The sequence below is a fragment of the Orcinus orca genome, chromosome 16 (genome assembly GCF_937001465.1).
Source record: "Orcinus orca chromosome 16, mOrcOrc1.1, whole genome shotgun sequence".
Classification (NCBI taxonomy): domain Eukaryota; kingdom Metazoa; phylum Chordata; class Mammalia; order Artiodactyla; family Delphinidae; genus Orcinus; species Orcinus orca.
Window position 1 is genome coordinate 81,185,938 of NC_064574.1, and position 19,355 is coordinate 81,205,292.

General features: G+C 57.1%; 1 protein-coding gene across 4 annotated transcripts; it reads left to right on the plus strand.

Annotated features, from left to right (window-relative positions):
* The first annotated feature begins 1,652 nt into the window (after nt 1–1,652).
* LOC101280645 (TSC22 domain family protein 4) lies at nt 1,653–16,412 on the plus strand. Of its 4 annotated transcripts, XM_049698989.1 has the most exons (6): nt 1,653–2,310; nt 2,739–3,780; nt 6,039–6,205; nt 11,131–11,179; nt 13,812–14,201; nt 15,953–16,412. In XM_049698989.1, the coding sequence occupies exons 2-6, from the start codon at nt 3,019–3,021 to the stop codon at nt 16,184–16,186; spliced, it is 1,602 nt and encodes a 533-aa protein (XP_049554946.1). In that variant the 5' UTR covers nt 1,653–2,310; nt 2,739–3,018; the 3' UTR covers nt 16,187–16,412. The 4 variants fall into 4 exon arrangements, with proteins under 4 accessions (XP_049554946.1, XP_004268926.1, XP_033282352.1 ...); XM_004268878.4 differs by lacking the exons at nt 13,812–14,201; nt 15,953–16,412 and adding an exon at nt 11,616–12,289 and having other exon boundaries at nt 1,663–2,310; XM_033426461.2 differs by lacking the exons at nt 1,653–2,310; nt 13,812–14,201; nt 15,953–16,412 and adding exons at nt 2,362–2,499; nt 11,616–12,289.
* The last annotated feature ends 2,943 nt before the right edge of the window (nt 16,413–19,355 follow it).

Genomic DNA, 19,355 nt, shown 5'->3' on the forward strand with positions numbered 1-19,355 from the left:
CCTTTCACATTTACACCTTAGTGTGAATAAACTCTTATTTATTCATTCAACAAACATTTCCACAGAGACCAACAATGTCCCTGGGACTGTAGACACGGAGGAGTCCAAGGTGATGTTGATTGTCTGAGTTGGTGGGAAGAGGAGGATGCAAAGATAAGGTTGAATACTTTGTAGCGAGCTATTGCAGAGGGAAGGAGGATCTGGGGGCGGAGCAGCGGGGCTGTGTTCTGAATATTGCCAGAGGGGAGAGGGTCTGGGGGTGGGGGTGGGGCCGTTGCGTGGGAGGCTGCTTCCTGCACCTCACCACTTGGGAGGCCTCAGGATCGAGCTCCGGTAGTCATTGTTACCATTTGAAGGGAGAGAGACAGGCAGATGCATTTTAACGAGATAAAGATAAACTGGGGGCAAGGGGGTTTGCATTATTTTGTTTTTGTCTAATCCTAAAGGGTGGTTAAAAATTTCCATGAGCTAAAGCTGAGGAAGGAAGGCTGTGTCAGACAGCCCAGAGCCAGTCTCAATGCCATCAAATGCTGGCTCTGAGGCCTTGGGCAAGTAACCCAAGCCTCAGTGTCCTTAGCAGAGCCACTGGAGCTCAAAACCCACCCCATTTCTGCCCAGGGCTGTTTTGAGAATCCATGAGATAATTATGTAGAGTGGACAAATATGAAGAATTTTAATATGCTTGAAAAGAGTTCCATATGACCCAAATTAATTAGAATCCATTTCCTTCTGAACCTGGGAGTGAAGGCAGATACGGTCGTTAGACGCTGCTTTTGCTAAAATAATTCTTTTCAGAATGTTGTTGGGGGGCGCAAAAAAGAGAAAATGGAAGTTGGAGGTTTATTCTTTCATGCCAAGCACATAGTAGGCCCTTTATGAGTGTGTGTGGATTCTCCACAGTGAGCAGGGGATGGGATGGAGAGGTGGGAAGAGTGAGAGGTGGGTGTGTGGGGAAGGGTCCAGGCTTGTGGCCAGACAGGTTCCTCCTTCGGCAGGCACATCTGTACGGGTGCCTGTGTGTGACCCGCGGTTGGAGAGAAAATGCAAGTCAGCACCTTCCTGAATGTGTCTCTGTCATTTCTCTATCCCGATCTAGGGAGCCAGACAAGGACACACCTGAGTGTGAGAAATGTCCCTGCTCTACCACTGATAGCCTTTCTGAACGTCCTGGGTCTCAATTTCCACATCTAACAAGAGGAACAGTACGATGTTTGGGGTTTGATTCAAATACTCCAGCACACTACAACAAAAGATATTGAAACAAGATTGAGTTTCAATTGTGAGTTGACAACTGTTGAAACCCCCTGCTGGGTCCCTAGGGGTTCATTTTACCATTCTCTGTAGTTTGGGGCATGTTTGAAAATTGTCATAAGGATCCACTTGAAAAAATAAGGACCGGGGAGAAAAACAGTATCTTCCTCGTACGGTTGCTGTGAAAACCAGCGACGATATGACAATAACAGCTGCAGCAGCACCAGAACAATTTACTGGGCGCTTACGGAGTAACAGGCACCCAGCAGGATCCTGGTAAGTTCCTCCCCACTCTTCCGTGCGTCCGTAGGCCAATGGCAGCAAGTGCCTACAAGTAAGGGAATCCCGGGCCTCCCCGCAAACTCCTCCCCTTTCTCTCCGCCCGCCGCGGCCCCTCCCTCCGAGGAAGAGCTGAGCTGGGCTGGGGCCCAGCAGGTGTGGGGTTAAGGCATCCTGTTCCGGGCCCCTGGAACAGCAGCCGCAGCGGCAACTGCACCAGCAGTGGCCGGGGCAGACCTGGCCCCGGGCCAGCTGGCTGGGAGCCCCAGGAGCGAGAAAGGGCGGAGGAAGGGGAGGAAGAGGGGAAAGAGGAGGAGGAGGAGGAGAGGAGCAGTCAGCAGGCCCGAGGAGGCAGGACTTCCTGGCGTGGGGGTTGTCAACAGCCCCGAAAGAGAAAGACCGAGAGGAGCGGAGGGAGACCCAGCGGTGCCACGCGGAAGGAGACTTGGGAGAGCCACTCGCCGCGACGACCACCGAGGCGGCTCCACCTGCAGGGTCGGGGGCTAAGGCGCCCCCTCCCGCATCGGTCCGCAGACCCTTGGGGCTTCGGAGGCCGCGCCTGGGCTCCGCCAAGGAGGCGGGGGTTCCTTCTTTTCTGGACAGCAAACTTTCCGCGGAGATGCCTTTCGGGGCGAGGTGCGGCCCCCGAAGAGGACCGGCCAGCCTCTAATTGCCGCCTGCGCCCCCGAGCTGCTGGGGCCACGAGGCCCCGGGGAAGGGACAACCCAACATCTTAGGCGGCCGGGACCCCCGGCCCAGTTCGGTGGCCGCGGCCGAGAGGTAGGGCTCTGGGTTGGGCGGGGCGGCGGGGCGGCGGGGCAGGGCCTGCCTCAGGGATGGGGGAGCTGCGGTGCAGGGGGCCTCGGTGGCCCAGCACAGGCCTCCCGGCGGCCTGGCCGGGCTGAGGAGCGGCTTCACTCCTGTTCACCCAGGCCTTGGAGCCCTTGCTCTTGGGACGACTTGGGTCCCGTGAGTTTGAATCCCAGCGAGAAATGCCCAACTTTGGGTCTGGGCCGCCTCTTCCTGCTCTCTGCGCCCGCCCGGATCTGTCCCCTCTGCTCTGGTCTCTGTCATTTCTGTCTCTTTGTCTCTGGCGGTTTCCCCTTCCTCCCCCCATTCCGCTCCCCAGAGAGGAAGCCCCGGAGGTGGCCTGCCCACTGCTTTCTCACACATTCTCTCTGTCTCTCTCTCTCTCTCTCTCTCTACAGTTTGCAAACTCAGCTCTGGAGTTCGGCGGTGGCAGCGACAGCAGCAGGAAAAACCTGCCCCTGCCCCCCCAGCTCCCGCCACCTCCCCTACCCTGCTCTCCCTTCACCAACCAGGCACCCCCAGTTCCCGTAAGGCCCTCCTGCCATGTCGGACCCAGACATCCCCAGGGGCCCTGATGTCCCCACCATGTGGCCCCCCTGTTCCAGGGGTGCCTGAGCCCCTCGAAGAGCCACCACCGCCCCCCTGCCCACCTTGGCCCAGTCCTGAGCCCCAGGGACCATGAGTGGGGGCAAGAAGAAGAGTAGTTTCCAAATCACCAGCGTCACCACGGACTACGAGGGTCCGGGGAGCCCAGGGGGTCCAGATCCCCCTGCCCTGCCGGCTCCCACTGGGCCCCCGCCCCGCGTGCCCAACGAGGAGCCCAACCCCGAGCCAGGGGGCAAGGGCACCCCCCGGAATGGCTCCCCACCGCCTGGGGCCCCCGCCTCCCGTTTCCGGGTGGTGAAGCTGCCCCAAGGCCTGGGAGAGCCTTATCGCCGAGGCCGTTGGACATGTGTGGATGTTTACGAGAGAGACCTGGAGCCCCCTAGCTTTGGCCGGCTCCTGGAAGGGATTCGAGGGGCCTCAGGGGGCAATGGGGGCAGGTCTTTGGATTCCAGGTTGGAGCTGGCCAGCTTAGGCCTGGCCACCCCTACCCCACAGCCAGGCCTGTCTCAGGGCCCCACCTCCTGGCTCCGCCCGCCCCCCACCTTCCCTGGACCTCAGGCCCGCTCCTTCACCGGGGGGCTGGGCCAGCTGGCAGTGCCCGGCAAGGCCAAGTTGGAGACAACCCCCCTGTCAGCCTCCGCGCCCCAGCAGCGCCCCCCAGAGGCCGGGACGGGGGATAGCGCGGGCACTTCCCGGGCTGCCACGCCCCTGCCCTCTTTGAGGGTAGAAGTGGAGGCAGGGGGCTCAACAGCAGGGACCCCTCCACTGTCGCGTACGAAGGATGGAGCTCTGCGGCTGAGGATGGAGTTGGTTGCTCCAGAGGAGATGGGGCAGGTAAGAGCTGGGTTCAGGGTTGGGGGAGACACCTGAGGAGTGGTGCTTGTCGATTTCGACCTTGGCCTCTGCTTCCATACTGCCCTCTCCCCGCTCCATTGTCACCTGTCCGTCACATCAGACAGCCCCGTCTTTTTCTTCCTGCTCTCTCACTTGGCCCTTGTTTTCTCTCTTAGGCTCCGTCTTCCCCACATTCTGCACTTTCTTTCTCTTTGGTCTTTCATTTGTTGCCTTTGGCCCGAGTCTCCAGCTCCAGGTAGCCCAGTCCTGTCTCTCCATCATGGAGATGTGACTTCCTCACTTTGGCCTTCACCTTCTGTCTTGGTCTCACTTCTTCACGCACTGAGGGTGGAGGCCCCAGGCAGGGCTGGGGTAGTTGGGCCTGCTGGGGTTGGGAGGGAAGGGCAAAAAGTAGGCATTCCACTGTAAATTTCTCCTTTGCAGTTCCATCTCCAGTTGGGTGTGTGTGTGGGGGTCTTCTTTCCACTCACCACCCAGCCCCACCTCCAGCTTTGTCCCAAAACAAACTTCCCCAAGACATTGAAGAATTGGGTGGGGGTGAGGGAACCCATTACAAGGACGGGACGTTGGCTGGTTCGTCTTTTCTACTCCCAGTTGTCAGTCTCAGTTCCCTGCGTCTGGGTGTCTCCAGGATCAATCACTGGGGGTGGCCACCATGCGGTGGGAGAGAGGTGGGGAGCAGCCGAGAAAGAGTTAAATCCTTTGCTCATTCTGCTTCCTGCCTCCAAAAGACGAACAAGTCCGGGCTGGGGGGCAGGATGCCTGGGTCCTTGGGGTGGGGGGTGGGCAGCAAGGGGTGTTGCATGTGTCTGTCCTGAAGGAGAAAATAACACGTTGGATGCAAGAGGAAAGGCAGGTAGTGTGAGGATGAGAACTTTTCCCCTTCTTGGCCTTGGGCACAAACCACAGTATAAAAATAACCTGAGACTGTGTGTCTGGGCCTTTTCAGGACCGGCTCCCCCCACCCGCTCCTGGCCTCAAACTCACGTCTCTCATGCCACCCCCCACTTTTCTTGAGTTCTTTCATTCAGTTCCTACCCCAGGGGAGAAGATGCGTTTTCTTTACTGGTCCCTGTGCACACACTCTTCCAAAGCAAGCTCCCTTTGCCCCCAGCCTCAGCTCTCTCTATCCTTAAGCCCTGCCTGAGCTTCCCTTGGGCCCACAGACCCTGCCCCTCTCCCCTCTGTGCCCCCAGTTCCCTTTCCTTCCCCCACGTCCTGATTCCTTCTTATGCCCCTGCCTCTGTGCTGCTGTTTCCCTGCCCCAAAGTTTGTCTTCCTCCTACACTCCCCCATGCCTCTTCTCCCTGGGTTGCCTCTAACAGGGGCCTGGAGGAGGGCGGGGGGCACCACCTGGGCCCCCTTCCTCTGTTCTGTCCTGCCAACCACCCTGGACTCTCTGTTCTTGGCTTTTTCCGAGAAGCTGGGGCCTCCTGGGGCCTCACAGAGGCGTCTTGTTCCTGTGGCCCCCGCCCTTTTGCAGCCACCCCCAGCGCCTGTTGGGCTGTGTGGGTCCACACCCAGGCTCCGCCTCTCTCCATCTCTGTAACCGCTCCGGTCCCCAACCCCCAAGAGCCAAGCTCAGGAGCAGAACTTCACCTGAGTCCCTAGAAGTTTGAGAGGAGAGGCTAGAATGGGTAGAGGAGTGGGGAGGGGGGAGGAGGGGGAGGACCAGTTTCTGAGGATTCATTCTACAAATGGCTGTTGAACAAACTACAAGCTCTGCCCTCTGGAGCTTACCTTCCAGCAGCAGGGAGGCAAAAACACTTTAATTTCAGATAATATTAGGGGCTATAAAAAAAATAGAACAGTTCAGTTGAATTCACGAGTCACAGGATGGAGAAATGCCTCTCTGAGGAAGTGACATTTGAGTCGCCTTAAGAAGTCAGGTAACAGAAGGCACAGTCTCTGACTGGCCTCTGATTAGGGGTCCTAGTTCAGGTGGTGGAAGGGTACTGGAGTGCAGACCAGAGCCCCTCTCCGATACCCCATGAGCCACTTTTTCGAAGCCACTCACCCAGTCCTCAGGATGGGTGCTGTTTCCCTTGTCTCTAGTACCTCCTTCCCCAGATCCGGGGTAAGAGGGGCTGTGGGGGCAGGACGCCTGGGTCCCTTGTCTTCAGAAGATGGGGGTGTGTGGGGAGAGCTGGGGAGGGAGGAACACTACTAGGCAAGTTGTAAGGTGGCTGGATCCTTTCTCTCACTCAATGTGACAGTTCCCACCTGTCTGTCTCCAGGTGCCCCCACTCGACTCTCGCCCCAGCTCCCCGGCCCTCTACTTCTTCCCCGATGCCAGTCTGGTTCACAAGTCTCCAGACCCCTTTGGAACAGCGGCTGCCCAGAGCCTCAGCTTCGCCCGCTCCATGCTGGCCATCAGTGGCCACCTGGACAGTGATGACGATAGGTAGGTGGGCTCCGGTTCCCCACCCAGCACCTGGGAAAGCTGAGTGAAACTGCCTGGTAGGTGTCCTTCCCTCTACTTGAACTTGGGGAGGACCCCTTAAACTGAGAAGCCTGGCCTGGGCATAACACATTGGGCAAAGCTGATTTGAGACCTACTCCCTCCCTGTGGAGAGAGCTGGGTGGGACTCCCTGGCTTAGGACTGTCAAATGGTAGACTTTTTTAGAGTTTGAAGGGAGTCATTGTTGTCAAATTCCAGAGCTCTTGCAGATTTAGCGATCATCTGGCCAACCCGAAGAATTTACTGGCAAGTGTTCAGGAGACCAGAATAGGGAGTCGGTCTCCTCCCAGTTCTCCCTCTCCCTACCGAGGGGAATGGGACTCCTGCAGGGTCCACGCAGACTACTTTAGGATCCTGGGACCTCTGGGACCAAGAAAGCATGTCCCTAAGGTTCGGTTCTCTGTGCTAGGATCACCATGGGGGCTAAGCACTCCCCGGAGGCCAAGGCCAAGCCAAAGCCGTGGAGAGGCTGGCTGTCGGTCACAGGGAAGGCACAGGAGAGCAGGATCTCCTGGGGTTCGCCCTTCAGGGGAGAATGTCCTGTTCATGGCACGGTGGGCAGAACTTCCTGTTTTGAGGGCCAGGTTTCAACGTAGCAAAGTCAGCAAGCTGAAAGGGGAGGAACAAAATCGCGAGTCAGATGGCCTAGCTGCTCCCTTCTGGCTGTGGACTGATACGAACCCAGGAGAGGGGCCAGGGAGTTGCCACTTTTATTTTGGAGGGAGGAGTGGGACTTCCAGTTCGAAGCCTGGGGGAGGGACTTCCTGTTTGGAAGGCACTAGGGGGCGGGGCTTAGTGGGAAGTGAGGGACTTATTTCAGCGGAGTTTCTCCTTCCTGCCTTCCAGTCACGTGGCGACCCCGCCCCCCACCCCCCCTCCTCCAGTCAGGGACTGAGGCCTTGGGGGGGGCAGAGAGAAAAGAGAAGGGGGGATAGGGGCCGGTGGGATGGAGGGCAAGGGGCCTGGTGAAGGTACTTGGAGAATGAGGGACAGAGCAGGGCTGGGCAGGGAGCCGCATCTGAGCTCCCTGCTCTAAGGAATGTGTGAGGTGTGAGGTCGGCCAGGCCCGGGAGAGTCACCTGCCCCCATCGCTGCTATTCTCAGCGCTTCCCACCCGCTCCCCTCCCACTTGGGAGGTTCCCTGGCACGGAGGGCTCCCTGTCCCTCCCCCACCCCTGTTGATTTGAGAGGCCAGCTTCCAGCTTTCTCTTAGAGAGTTCTGCCTCTAGAAGCCTCCTGAACTCTATTCTTTTGGCTTGTCCCCTCCCTCCCCTCCTCCCTCTGTCCCACCCCCTCAAACACCCCAGTCTGACCGGTCTGCCTCCCAGCCTCCACTTTACTCTGCTGAGCTCCAAGCCTCTGGGGCTCAGGCCCAACCCCTCGTGCTCCACCCTGCTGGGTCAGCGTGTTTGGGCTGGGCCACCTCCTTGGCCCCCTGGAATGGGGCGTGTAGCCCCCACCTCACCTCTCTGGTGTGCCGGGAGCTGGCAGAACAGGGTCTGAGTGGCATGGGACCTCCCTTTAGAGAGGGAAAGTGGACTGGGGTATTAAGTGCCTGGATCCCAGATGGGGAGTTGGGGATGCCTGACCAATCCTAAATCTGGGGATGGGAGAACAGAGGGTACATGGTGAATTCATGCCCCCAACAGGGCCTGGCAGTTGGGAGGTACTTGAATAAGTGGATGGATGGATGCATGAGGGGATGGTTGCATAGGTGGGTAGACGGCCAGCATGGGGGATCCAGGCATTACGGGGAATGAATTCCAGGAACTCAGGAAAGAAAAGGTATGTTTATCCAGTGCTTCCTTGGGGTCAGATGCTACCTCTTATGTCACATAATTCTTAAGAGCAACCCCAGGATCCCCACTATCCACATGAAGAAACAGAGAGGAGGAGGGTTTTTAGAAACTTGCCCACTGTCACCAGCTAGTAAGTGGCAGGACTGCTGTTGGAGCCTGGGTCGGACCCCAAAGCCACTTTCTCTCCCCTCTCCTCCTGGAATGCTTGTGTCCCAAGAGAAGAGGAGGAAGCAAACATCTCTGCGATGCCCTTTCTCTCCAGGACAGAGGCAGGGACAGCTCTCCCAATCTGGGCAAAGAGCCATCCCCCGCCACCCCCCCCCCCCGCCCCGATCCAGGAGGGAGTGTAGACGGGGCAGCCAGGCTCCTGGGGGCTCATCAAAACACAGTGAGGGAACAGGGCTGGCCCTTGTCCCTGGCATCAGAACCTCCCCACCTCTCCCAGATGTCCTGTTTCTTCATCTGATCCTCATTTTGAAGCTGTTTCATTTGACCTTCAAAAAGGAAGACCAGCCTCTACAGCTGTCCTTGCCCCAGGACTTAAGAGTCCTGCAGGGCCAGAGTCCCCAGGTGTGCATGTCGTGCTCTGCACAACTCCAGGGGGCGCCACTCACATTTGAAGTCACTGTTGACACTCGAAGTCATGACAGTTTTCGAGAAGATGGCAGTAAGTCTTGAAAATTTTATTCTGACTCATACAAAGTTGCTTTGAGGGCTTGTGGTGAAGGCTGATCCATCCAGTCAACCCCAAACTTCCCACTCCTGACCCTGCTCAGAGGTCCCAGCACAGCGCCAGGCAGACCTTCTCTCAGGGGTTCTCAAAGGGAGGGCTTGGGTTGCCAGAGTCCTGGTCCCTTGAAGTGTTAATGTTAGAATGTGCCAGTGGAAAGTGCAGTCAGAAACTCTCCAGTGCTAGTCAAACAGGAGATAATCATCTGTCAGCCGACAAATGTTTACTGTTGTATTATTCCTTTATTTCTGGCAAGAAGGAACAACTTACTTGGCATCTTTACTGAGTGTTCACCAAGCAAGGCCAGTGTTCCTATTGCTGTGAATCTGCCCCTCTTTGGTCTCTGTGTGTCTGTGTACCGGTGGCTGGGGGGAGAGTTCTGTGGTGGCCCAGTCTCCACCCAGGTGTCTCGGTTTGAAATAGCTTGAAAACTGCTTTGACGCTGCAGCTGGCTGGCCTCGCTCTGCTCTCAAACTTGTTTCCTCCCCCCAACCCCAGGAGTCCCAGGTCTCCGTCCCCCACCCCATCCTGTCCTGCTCTCTCAGGCCTGGTCACCCTCTTCGTTACTCCACCTGTCAGCGCCTTCTGCACCCAGAGCTTGGGTGGGAAATGGAAAATTCCCAGTGCCCTCGTGCTCCCTTCCTGGCTGCAGGGCCTCATCCAAGGGTCACCTTGGATTGAGCGCTAATTCCCCCCACAGGAAAGCAAGTTGGAACTGACAACCAGGAGAGAGGGCTGGACAAGGGAGCACAAGGGTGAGGGAGGCAGCATGTTGGGGCCACCTTCCCTGAGAGGGGCAAAACTGGGGGCTGGAGGTCAGGACTGGTGATCCTGTGGTACTGGGAGGCATAGGTGGAGGGCTGGCCCCGGGGCCGAGGCAGCTGAGGCAGAAGCTGGACAGGTGTGGGTGGTGAGCTGCAGGGTGAGGCAGGAACCTGGGGCCTGAGTGGTGGGGAGAGGGAGCTTTGGAGGAAAGGACAGGGTGCAAAGGACGGTGCAGGTTCTGGGACCCAAAGCCTGGGCTTGGGGACTCTTGAGCCAGGCCTGAGTCGACCTCTGGTGGCCACTTAATAAACTGCAGCCAGACCTGCCTGTCTTCTGTTCCCAGGACTCTTCAGAGCGCCTGCACTTATTCCCAGTATCCCACCTCCAGCCTCACCTCTCCTTATGCCCTCACTCCCTCCAGGATCCCAAACACCAGACTCGGGTCCCAGGTCCATAGGCTGTACTCGTGTTTCAGGCTCTGTTTCTGTTGCCATGGTAACTTTCCCATTCCTTCTCGCCCTCACTGTGGGAGGAGGGGAACTCTCTGGCTAGGCCCCAGGGGTCATCCCTGCTGTGGGCTTTGTTTCAGGGCGGTGTTCATAATCCAAGGAAGACCACAAGCATATCAGAAACACCCGCACTCCCTTTCTCACCTCCCGGCTGAGAGCAGCTGAGGCCTTGAGGGAGGCCGGTGTTCGCCCAGAGGGGGCAGGATGGGGTCAGAGGTGGGAAGAGGCCTCCTGGGGCCAGGCTGTCCCTCACCCTTCACACCCTTCCCTGCCCCAGGCCTCTGGCCCCGCAGCCCCTCCCCCGACTCGGCCCCCCAGCTGACTGTCCTCAGCCGGCCCCCCTCCCCTCCGCTCTGGGATTGGTGCCAGGGTGAGAAGGGGACACTGGCACTGACCGTGTCTGGGAATTCCCGCCCACCATGGAGCCGGCGGGAGGGGGTCCCCGTGTCCCTGAGGAGCCAATAGCAACCAGGCTTTGCCCTGGGGAGTGGTATATAGCTTTCAGGCCAGCACTCCCTAGGCGCTGTCTCCTTTCTGCCTGCCTGGCACCAGCCAGACTCTGCTCTGCCCGGGGGGGCTTTGAGCCCCCCAGGCAGTCCTTATGATACAGCGCTCTCCCTCTGGGGAGGCCCAAGGATCCTTTCCCCTTGGGGATGGCCCAGCCAGGGGTCTCAGTCAAGTCCCTGGTGTCCTCGTATGAGACCCGAGTGGTGGGGATGGCTCCGGGGCCTCCCCGGAAGAGGGGCTGTGTCTCCTCTCCTTGTTCCCCTCGGGGAGCATCCCCCATCCGAGGGGCATCTGGACCCCCACCGCACCGGGGCCTGGGGGGGCCCGGGCAGCGGCCCTCACCCCGTCGGGGGATGGACAAAACTCTCCTCTCCCTGATTCTCTACTGTCACAGGTACAGGCAGGGGTGTGGGTGGGAGGCTGCAGCAAATGGGGCTTGTGGAGGAGGCCAGAGGCTGCTCTGAGAAGCACCTGGAAGGCAGCAGGCTGGGGTGTCCAGACACCTGGCTTGGCACCTGTTCCTCCTCCTTACCTCTCGTCTCCCTGTGTCTCTCCAGTGGCTCCGGAAGCCTGGTTGGCATTGACAACAAGATCGAACAAGCCATGGTAAGAGAAGCCATCTTGGTCCCAGCAGGTCCCGGCTCGTGTGCTGATGCCCAGGCCCCTGCCTCTGTTGGCCGGCCCAGTACTCCATCCCTGCTGTCCTCATTATTAGGGAATACTGGCTTCTGCTCCTCGGCCTGCTCCCAGCTGGGTTCCCTGGGGTCCTTCGCCCCCTCCTGAACCCTTGACATCCCTTGCTTCCTAGCCTGCTCCTGGCCCCCGTCTCTGTCTTTGAGCCCTGACCTTGCCTCTGTCCGGCATCCGTGCCCATCCCGATACCCCACCCCCTGCGCCTTCCCTGTTTGACTTCTTCCCCGGTGGTCCCCCATCATCTGGGAGCAGGACGCTCTCCCACACCTGGCTTCTCAAGGCACTGGGCAGGGGATGAGGTTGGGGTGGCCTGGGACCCCTGACGCTTTGCCTGTCCCTGGATCCCCAGGACTTGGTGAAGTCCCACCTCATGTTTGCGGTCCGGGAGGAGGTGGAGGTGCTGAAGGAGCAGATTCGGGACCTGGCCGAGCGGAATGCCGCGCTGGAGCAGGAGAATGGACTGCTGCGTGCCTTGGCCAGCCCCGAGCAGCTGGCCCAGCTGCCTTCCTCGGGGGTCCCGCGGCTGGGGCCCCCAGCGCCCAATGGGCCCTCAGTCTGAGCCTCCCTTCCTTCACAATGTGCCTTTGGGGGCCGCCACAGCTGCTAGGCCTTGAGCCAGCTGCCTGCCCCCTCTTCCTATGCAGCTTTAATGCCCCCTGATCCCCGGGGATGGGAGTTGAAGGCTCAGAAGTGGCCTGTCCCCCGCCCTTCCTTGATCTCCCCATAGTGCCCAGGGACTGGGCTGGGGCATCCCTAGACCTTGATGGAGGAGGGAGGGCATCAGGACAGGGTGTTAGATGGAGCCCCCCTCCTCCCTCCCTAGGGGTCAGTGTTCTGGGACCGCCCCAGCAATAGATGGCTTGGGGGTGTTGGAGGCTGCCTGGCAGACATCCCCACCTTGTTCCCTGGAGTGCCCCCCTCTCCTCTGCCCAGGGGAGGGAGTACGGAAAGTATCTGGAAGTTCTGGGATTCAGGTTGTTATTAAAATAATAATTATAATTAAAAAATCGGAAGAAACTTGAATCTGGAGGTTGGCATCTTGTTGCTTGTGTCCAGATGCGGGACCTGCACCAACAGTTTCCACCTGTGGGAGAGCAACTTGAGGCTGTGGGCTCCCCTGGAGATCTTGTCCAGACTGCGGAGGTTTAATGTGGCTCAGAGTGGAGATGCGGAAGGAAAAGGGAGCCAGCGGCCTGGGTCCTGGGAAGGGGCAGGCGAGGCGAGGTGGGGGGGGGCGGGTGGGGGGCGTCGGCCCACGTGCTGGTGGGGGACAGGAGAACAATGGAGCCTTTGGTGATTGTGCAGGATCCACCCCCGGCTTCCCAGCGTGTCCCCTCTGCGGGCTGGATCTGGGTGGCTGCTTGGGGGTGGGGCGGGGGGCCCTGAATGGGCCCCTTGTCTCAACTCTGGGTGTGGGCCAGGCTCCCCGGGCACACGGTGCCCTCGCCAGGCCTGGCTGGCCTCCGTGGCCTCCACCCCCAGCTGGCTGAGGATGGGGCCCTGTGGGTGAGCAGGCCCCTCCCCGACAGCCTCGGCTCCGGCCCAGGCGGAAGAGGCAGGTAGGGAGACGGACCCCATCTAGTGGGGAAGCGGGGAAAGCGGCAGCCTCCACTTGAGGAGAACTCCGGCCCCACTAGGGGGGACCTGCTGAGAGTGGGATCCTGGAGGCAGACCTGGTTTGTACTCCCCGCCCTGTGGCTCCCTAGGTTTATGACTTGGGCAGCTTCTTTGGTTTTTCTGAATCGCAGCTTCCTCCTGGGTAAAATGGTACTGACAATAATACCTCCCTGAAGGGCAACTGGGAGGGTTACGTGACATCAGACATGGGAAATGCCCAAGGAGTACCAGGTGCTCAGTAAATGTTAGTTTTCCTTCCTTGGATTCCGGGGAAGGAGGGCCAAGGGTGCAGGGATTGGCTCCGGGGATCCTGGAAGGGTCTCGGGGGTTGGGGTCAGGGCCAGGCAGGCTCTCACAATGGGCTAGAACTCTCCCTCCCTCTGGGTTCTCATCAACTTTGACTCCTCTCCCTGTCCCAGGGAGGGGAGGAAGGGCCTAGGATGAGTCACCGGGGGGAGTTTTCCTCCTGGATTCTCTATTTCTTTCTTCACTGCTGTGCTAGAGGCTCCCCAGAGACCCCTTAGGTGGCGGCCACTGGCCTGCAGCCTGTCCTCCCCACTGAACTGAATGCCGGTTCTGCCCCCTGCTTGGGGCTTGTGTATCGGAAGAAATGGCCGTGGTCCTGAGGTTCTTCCGATGGATTTGGCGCAAGATTAGTCACTCGGTGAGTTTCAGAGATCGCCCCTTCCTCTTGCCCTGCTGGGGTGGGAAGTGCTGGTCAATGACCTCTAGGTCACAGAAACCCGCACTTCCTCACCTGGCCTCCCTCCTCTCCTGGCCACCTGTGGCCAAACAAGATGGAGAGGGAGGTGGTGAGGGACAGGACAGCTGGGGAGGAGGCCCCTTCTCCTCTGGGCCTTCTGTTCTGACTGTTGTCTCTTGCTCTGCCCCTCACTTCTGTCTGTCCTCTCCCTGTCTCGGTTCTTAGGTCTTCTTCTGGAAACACAAAGCTAAGTCAACCATCGCAGAATGCACTGACTCCAAGAAAAATGAGTTGAAGGAGAAGGAGTTGGAGTTGAAGGAGTTGAAGGAGAAGGAGAAGGAGTTGAAGGAGAATGAGTTGAAGGAGAAGACTTCCAAGGTGTCTGAGACTTTCAAGTTGGTTGAGTCCCCCAAGGAGGCTAAGGTCTCCAAGATGGATGTGTCCTCCAAGGCGGCTGACCCCTGCGTGTTGGCCAAGACCACCACGGACGGGGCTGCGGTGGAGGCGGGCCATGGGCCGAGATCACTGTTGCAGCTGCCCCGGACTGCCGTCAAATCTGTCTCCACGCTCATGGTCTCCGCCCTGCAGTCTGGCTGGCAGATGTGCAGCTGGAAGGTCAGCACGTTGTCCCCCTTGTCCCCAGCAGCACCCCCCTCCTATCCCCCATGACTCATTCACGCTGGTGGGAATGTAAAATGGTGTGGCCACTCTGGAAAAACAGTGTGGTCAGTTCTTCTAAAACTAAACATGCAGTTATCATATGGCCTAGTGATTGTACTCCTGGACATTTATCCCAGATAAATGAAATTTTATGTTCACACAAAAGTCTGTACGTGAACATTCATAGCAGCTTTATTCATAAGAGCCCAAACCAACCCAAATGTCCTTCAATGGGTGAGTGGTTAAACTGTGATATATCATGGAATGATACTGCTCAGCCATAAAAAGGAACAAACTATTGATATATGCAACAACTTGGATGGATCTCAAGGGAATCATGCTGCGTGAAAACAACCAATCCCAAAAGATTATATATCGTATGATTCCATTTATACTATATACCATTGCAGAAATAACCAAATTAGAGAAGTGGGGATCCAGTTAGTGGTTTAGTGGTTGCCAGGGGCTGCGCATGGAGGGAGAGACGGGGGAGATGGGTTGGTTATAAAAGGGCAACATGAGGGATCCTTGCGACAATGGAAATCTCCTGTATCTTGACTATGGTAGTTGAATTCATGAACCTGCACGTATCATGTAAAATTGGGAAGAATTCAACACACACACACACACACACACACACACACACGAATACAAGTAAAACTGGAGAAATATGAATAAATTCAGATCAGTGGATTGTATTGATGTCAGTATTCTACGATACTACTAGAGTTTTGAAAGATTTTACTATGGGGGAAAATAGGTAAAGAGTATAAGTATTATTTCTCACAAGTGCATGTGAACCTACAATTATCTCAGTCAAAATTTTAATTTAAAAAGGGAAGTGTCTAGGTTACTATCAAGTCAATTTATTTTGGTTTTGAATTAGGTATTACTGCATTAATAATAATTTTTGAAAGTTCACCTGGGGAATTCCTTGGCAGTTCAGTGGTTAGGACTTGGCGCTCTCACTGCCGAGGCCCAGGTTCACTCCCTGGTCGGGGAACTGAGATCCCACAAGCCGCGCGGTGTGGTCAAAAATAAAATAAAATAAAATAAAATATTCTGGGCCGGGAGAGAGGCATCAGGTAGAACAAGTTAATGGATTGGAGTGATATTTGAGAGGTAGAATTGTTGTCCCACGTGGTTGATTGCATGACGGTGAGGAGCGAGGGAGAGACAGACATGAAAACAGGCTGGAGCCATTCACTGGAAGCAGAGCCGACTTAGGGGAGAAAGTAACGACTTTAGGGCGTTGGGACAGGATGAGTTGAAGTGTCAGAGGGACATCTGCAGGGAGACGCCTAGGAGGCAGTGGGATATACAGGCCTGGAGGTCAGGCGAGAGCTTTGGGTTGGAGACAGAGTTGGGGGTGTCATTCTGGCCTTCATTTTAATGCACTCTCCATGGAACCCTAGTGGGGACTCAAAGGTGGGTCGGACATGGTCCCTGTCTTCCAGGAGCTTGCATGGTGGTATTGAAAACAGATGAGTCCGCAGAACAAATAGTGCATAAAATGTGGTATGACAGGGTGAACATCAGAGTAGAGACAGGCCGAGAAGGCTTCCTGGAGGAGGCGTTGCCCAAGCTGAGGCTTGACAGGGCAGGTGGAATTAGACAAGCCTTTGCCGTTTATCTGCAGGTGGTTCCACCAGTGGTTTCCCCCTAGACCAAGCTGTTCATCTGTGCTCATCTTCTCTCTTTCACAGTCATCTGTGAGTTCTACCTCAGTCACCTCCCAAATGAAGACCGGGTCCCCTTTGGAGTCGAGAGGGACTGAGATGCTGCAGGAAGTGTACCTGGTGCTGTGGGCCGTTCGGAAACGACTGCAGCGGCTGGCCCGCAGGCAGGAGAGGCAGCGACGGCGCCACATCCGGGCCCACATCTGTCCCCAACCTGACCCAGTTCAGGGCTTGAGACAGGATTCCCAGAGTCCCCTCTAGGGGGGAACCCCACATCCTCAGAAAGCCCCCACCTCACTCTTAGGTAAGGTTGATAGGAGAGGTTAGGGCAGCAGGCCAGGAGTTGTGGGTGAGGAGAAGTTTTCAAACCGTCACCTCTCATCGGGATCCCAAGGCCTGGCCTGGGGGCCCACGTACTCTCCTTCATTCCTTTTATTCAATTTGTAAAAAATTATCAAAATGTTGGGAAATAAATATCGGAAATTTCTGAGTAGAGGTAGAGTGTGTTTGTGGATGGCCCGAGGCACTGAGGGGAACTTGGGTGGGATAGGGAGGGGCACCTGGGGCGCTGGCCCAAATATGTGTGGGAGTAACGGGGGTCGGGGTGGCGGGCAGCCCCACACACACTTTTAGGGGCTGAATTGCCTTTGGCAACTGTGCCGGGCCAGTAACGATAGTCTCAGAGGCACCGGTTCATTGAGGACATGCTGGGTACCAGGTGCTGAGCCTGGGCTCTCGCTGGAAATCCTACAAGACAGACTATTGCTGCTGTTACGGGACTTGTCCAGGGCCCTACGGAGAACGAGACCTCGCTGGAAATTCCGCCTCCTCAGCTGGTCCACTGCCCTGCCTCTCTGCCGCTCTTGGGCCCGGCCATGGCGAGGGTCAGGGTCCCTCACTTGGCGGACGCGCACACGCATCAGGCTCTGTGGGCCCCGCCCCTGCCGAGGGCGGCCGAAAACTACAGCTCCCAGGGTTCCCGGCGGTGAGGCTGGGCCGCCGGGCGCAGAGGGCCCGGGTCGGGGGCCAGCAGTGTCGGCGGTCGGAGAGCGCGGGAGGGTGTCTGCCTGGCGCCGCGGGAGCAGAGGCTGGAGACCGTGGCGATCTGGTGCGAGGTTGGGGGGCGGGGGCAACACGAGGGGAGACCGTGGAGCCTCAAGTCCCCTCTCCGCCTTAGCCTGCCGTCTTGCCGGGCCACGCGAGGGCGCAGAGGTGGCTCCCCAAGGAAAAGCAGGGATATTTCACGAGACGATAAAATTCGGGGATGTCAGAATTCACAGGGTTTGGAGGTGGGGGAAGGTGCAAGGGCTGGCAGCCGCGCCCGAGCCTAGGGGGCAGCAGAGGCCCTGGGAGCGGGGGAGGGACGGCTGTGCTACTGGGTCTTGCTCACCGAGAAATTAGGTGTGAGCAGGAGGCGTTAGCAAAGCTGGGAGCTGGTGAGCAGCAGGGATGGTTTGCTGGAAGCGCCCAGTTCACTAGAAAAGTCAGCAAACTCTCCTCCTGGCCCCCAACCCCACCCCCCGCAGCTCTGGCAAAGTTGGACACCATTGCTGGGAATTTGAGTGGCCTTTCCCAGAAGTCCGGAGCAGCCCCCGGCTGCCGTGCCCGATGCCCTACAGCTCTGCTACCCTGAGCCTGTTAGCTGTGCACCGCACCCCAACATTTACAGCCCTCGTCATACCACCCACCACTTATTAAACACCTACTGTGACTATTTTTATGTCTTGTTCTAAGTATTGTAATTCTCACAGTGGCTTTATGATGAAGTATTATCACTTCCATGTTTTAGAGAGGAAAACTGAGGGACAGAAAGGTCATGTTTAAGGTCGTGCAGCTTTCATTCATCCAACGAATGTCTAGCTCACACAGGACATGTTATATACATGTTACACAGCAGGTGTTCAATACATGAATGTGGTGGCTTCTCCAGGAATCAGTTCTGAGCTTAGCCTGAAGCCAGTCAGGCCCTCAAAACATTCTAATACACAGTGGCTCAATTCTGGGGCTTTCAATCACCAATTATTCACCACATCTCCATTGTGTGCCAGGAACTGTTCTGGGGCCGAACAGGCCATGGTGGGTCTGTCCCAGGAAGCCTGGAGGACTAATGGGTCCCAGGGTTTTGGAGTAGTGCCTCACTGTCTAAGGTCCAGAACCAGCCCCTCCAAATCCTTAGAGATATGCTCCTCTTCCTACTGGGGACCTAATAGGAAATTTCAGTGAGAGGAGGGTAGGAAGGCTGGGCGCCCCTGAGGGTCACTAGTAAATAGCCTTGCAAGTAGCTACAGGCCCAGGAGCCAATGGGCTTGAGGCTGTGGGCTTGTGGGAAGGAATACACCTCCCATTTTTCTCTGGCTTCTTCAGCGTCGTTAGGAGGCAAGGGGAGGAAAGGAAGGTGAGTTCAGCCAGCAGCCACGGGAGCTGCTGGCACCTCCCACCGTCTCTCCCTCCCCAGACATGATGGAGTCCTGTCTGGGCTTGGCCAAGCGGGGGCAGGAAACTCATAAACTCATGGGAGAGAAAGGGATGGGACGGAGGGAGAAAGTCCATAGAACTTGCTTTTCCTAGATGTCCCAGTGCACCCAGGCAGCCTCCTTCCTCCCCATCCCAAGTAATCTAGTCCAGAGCCCTGGAGAAGGCCCGTGTTGGGACGTGAGGACGATATTCCCAACTGGGGGGAATATAGGATTATATAGGAATATAGAATTATAGGATTATATAGGAATATAGAATCATAGGATTATTATAGCATATAGGATCTCCTGGGGTGGAGATTTGTGTGGGGGGTGGGATTCTTACCCACCCAGCCCTTTCCTGGTAGAGAGCAGTGGGGGGGACAGTGTGACCCCTGGGGAAATCTTCCTCCTGATGAGTCTTTTTTTTTTTTTGGCGGCGCTGGGTCTTCGTTGCTGCACGTGGGCTTTCTCTAGTTGCGGAGAGGGGAGACCACTCTTAGTCGCAGTGCGCGGGCTTCTCATTGTGGTGGCTTTTCTTGTTACGGAGCATGGGCTCTAGGCGCAAGGGTTTCAGTAGTTGTGGCATGCGGGCTCAGTAGTTGTGCCACATGGGTTGCTCCACAGCATGTGGGAAATTCCTGGACCAGGGCTCGAACCTGTGTCCTCTGCAGTGGCAGACGGATTCTTAACCACTGTGCCACCAGGGAAGTCCCCTGATGAGAGTTTTAAGCAGAAATCCCACCTTGGCCAAAAAAAAAGAAAAAGACAAAAAAGAAAAAAAAGGGACTTCCCTGGTGGTCCAGTGGTTAAGAATCCGAGTTTCCATTGCTGGGGGTGCAGAACTGCTGGTTGGGAAACTAAGATCCCGCATGCCACGTGGCACAGCCAAAAGAAAAAAAAATCTCGCCTTGGCAGCTCGGTGCCTTATGTCCACCTAGGGGGTGGGATAGGGAGGGTGGGAGGGTGATGCAAGA

Bases quoted from the DNA above. Each gene is read 5' to 3' on its own strand.
- LOC101280645 (XM_049698989.1), top strand. From the start codon at position 3,019: ATGAGTGGGGGCAAGAAGAAGAGTAGTTTCCAAATCACCAGCGTCACC. The intron at 3,781-6,038 runs GTAAGAGCTGGG...GTCTGTCTCCAG, and splicing joins CTCCAGAGGAGATGGGGCAG to GTGCCCCCACTCGACTCTCG. The intron at 11,180-13,811 runs GTAAGAGAAGCC...CTCGGTTCTTAG, and splicing joins ACAAGATCGAACAAGCCATG to GTCTTCTTCTGGAAACACAA.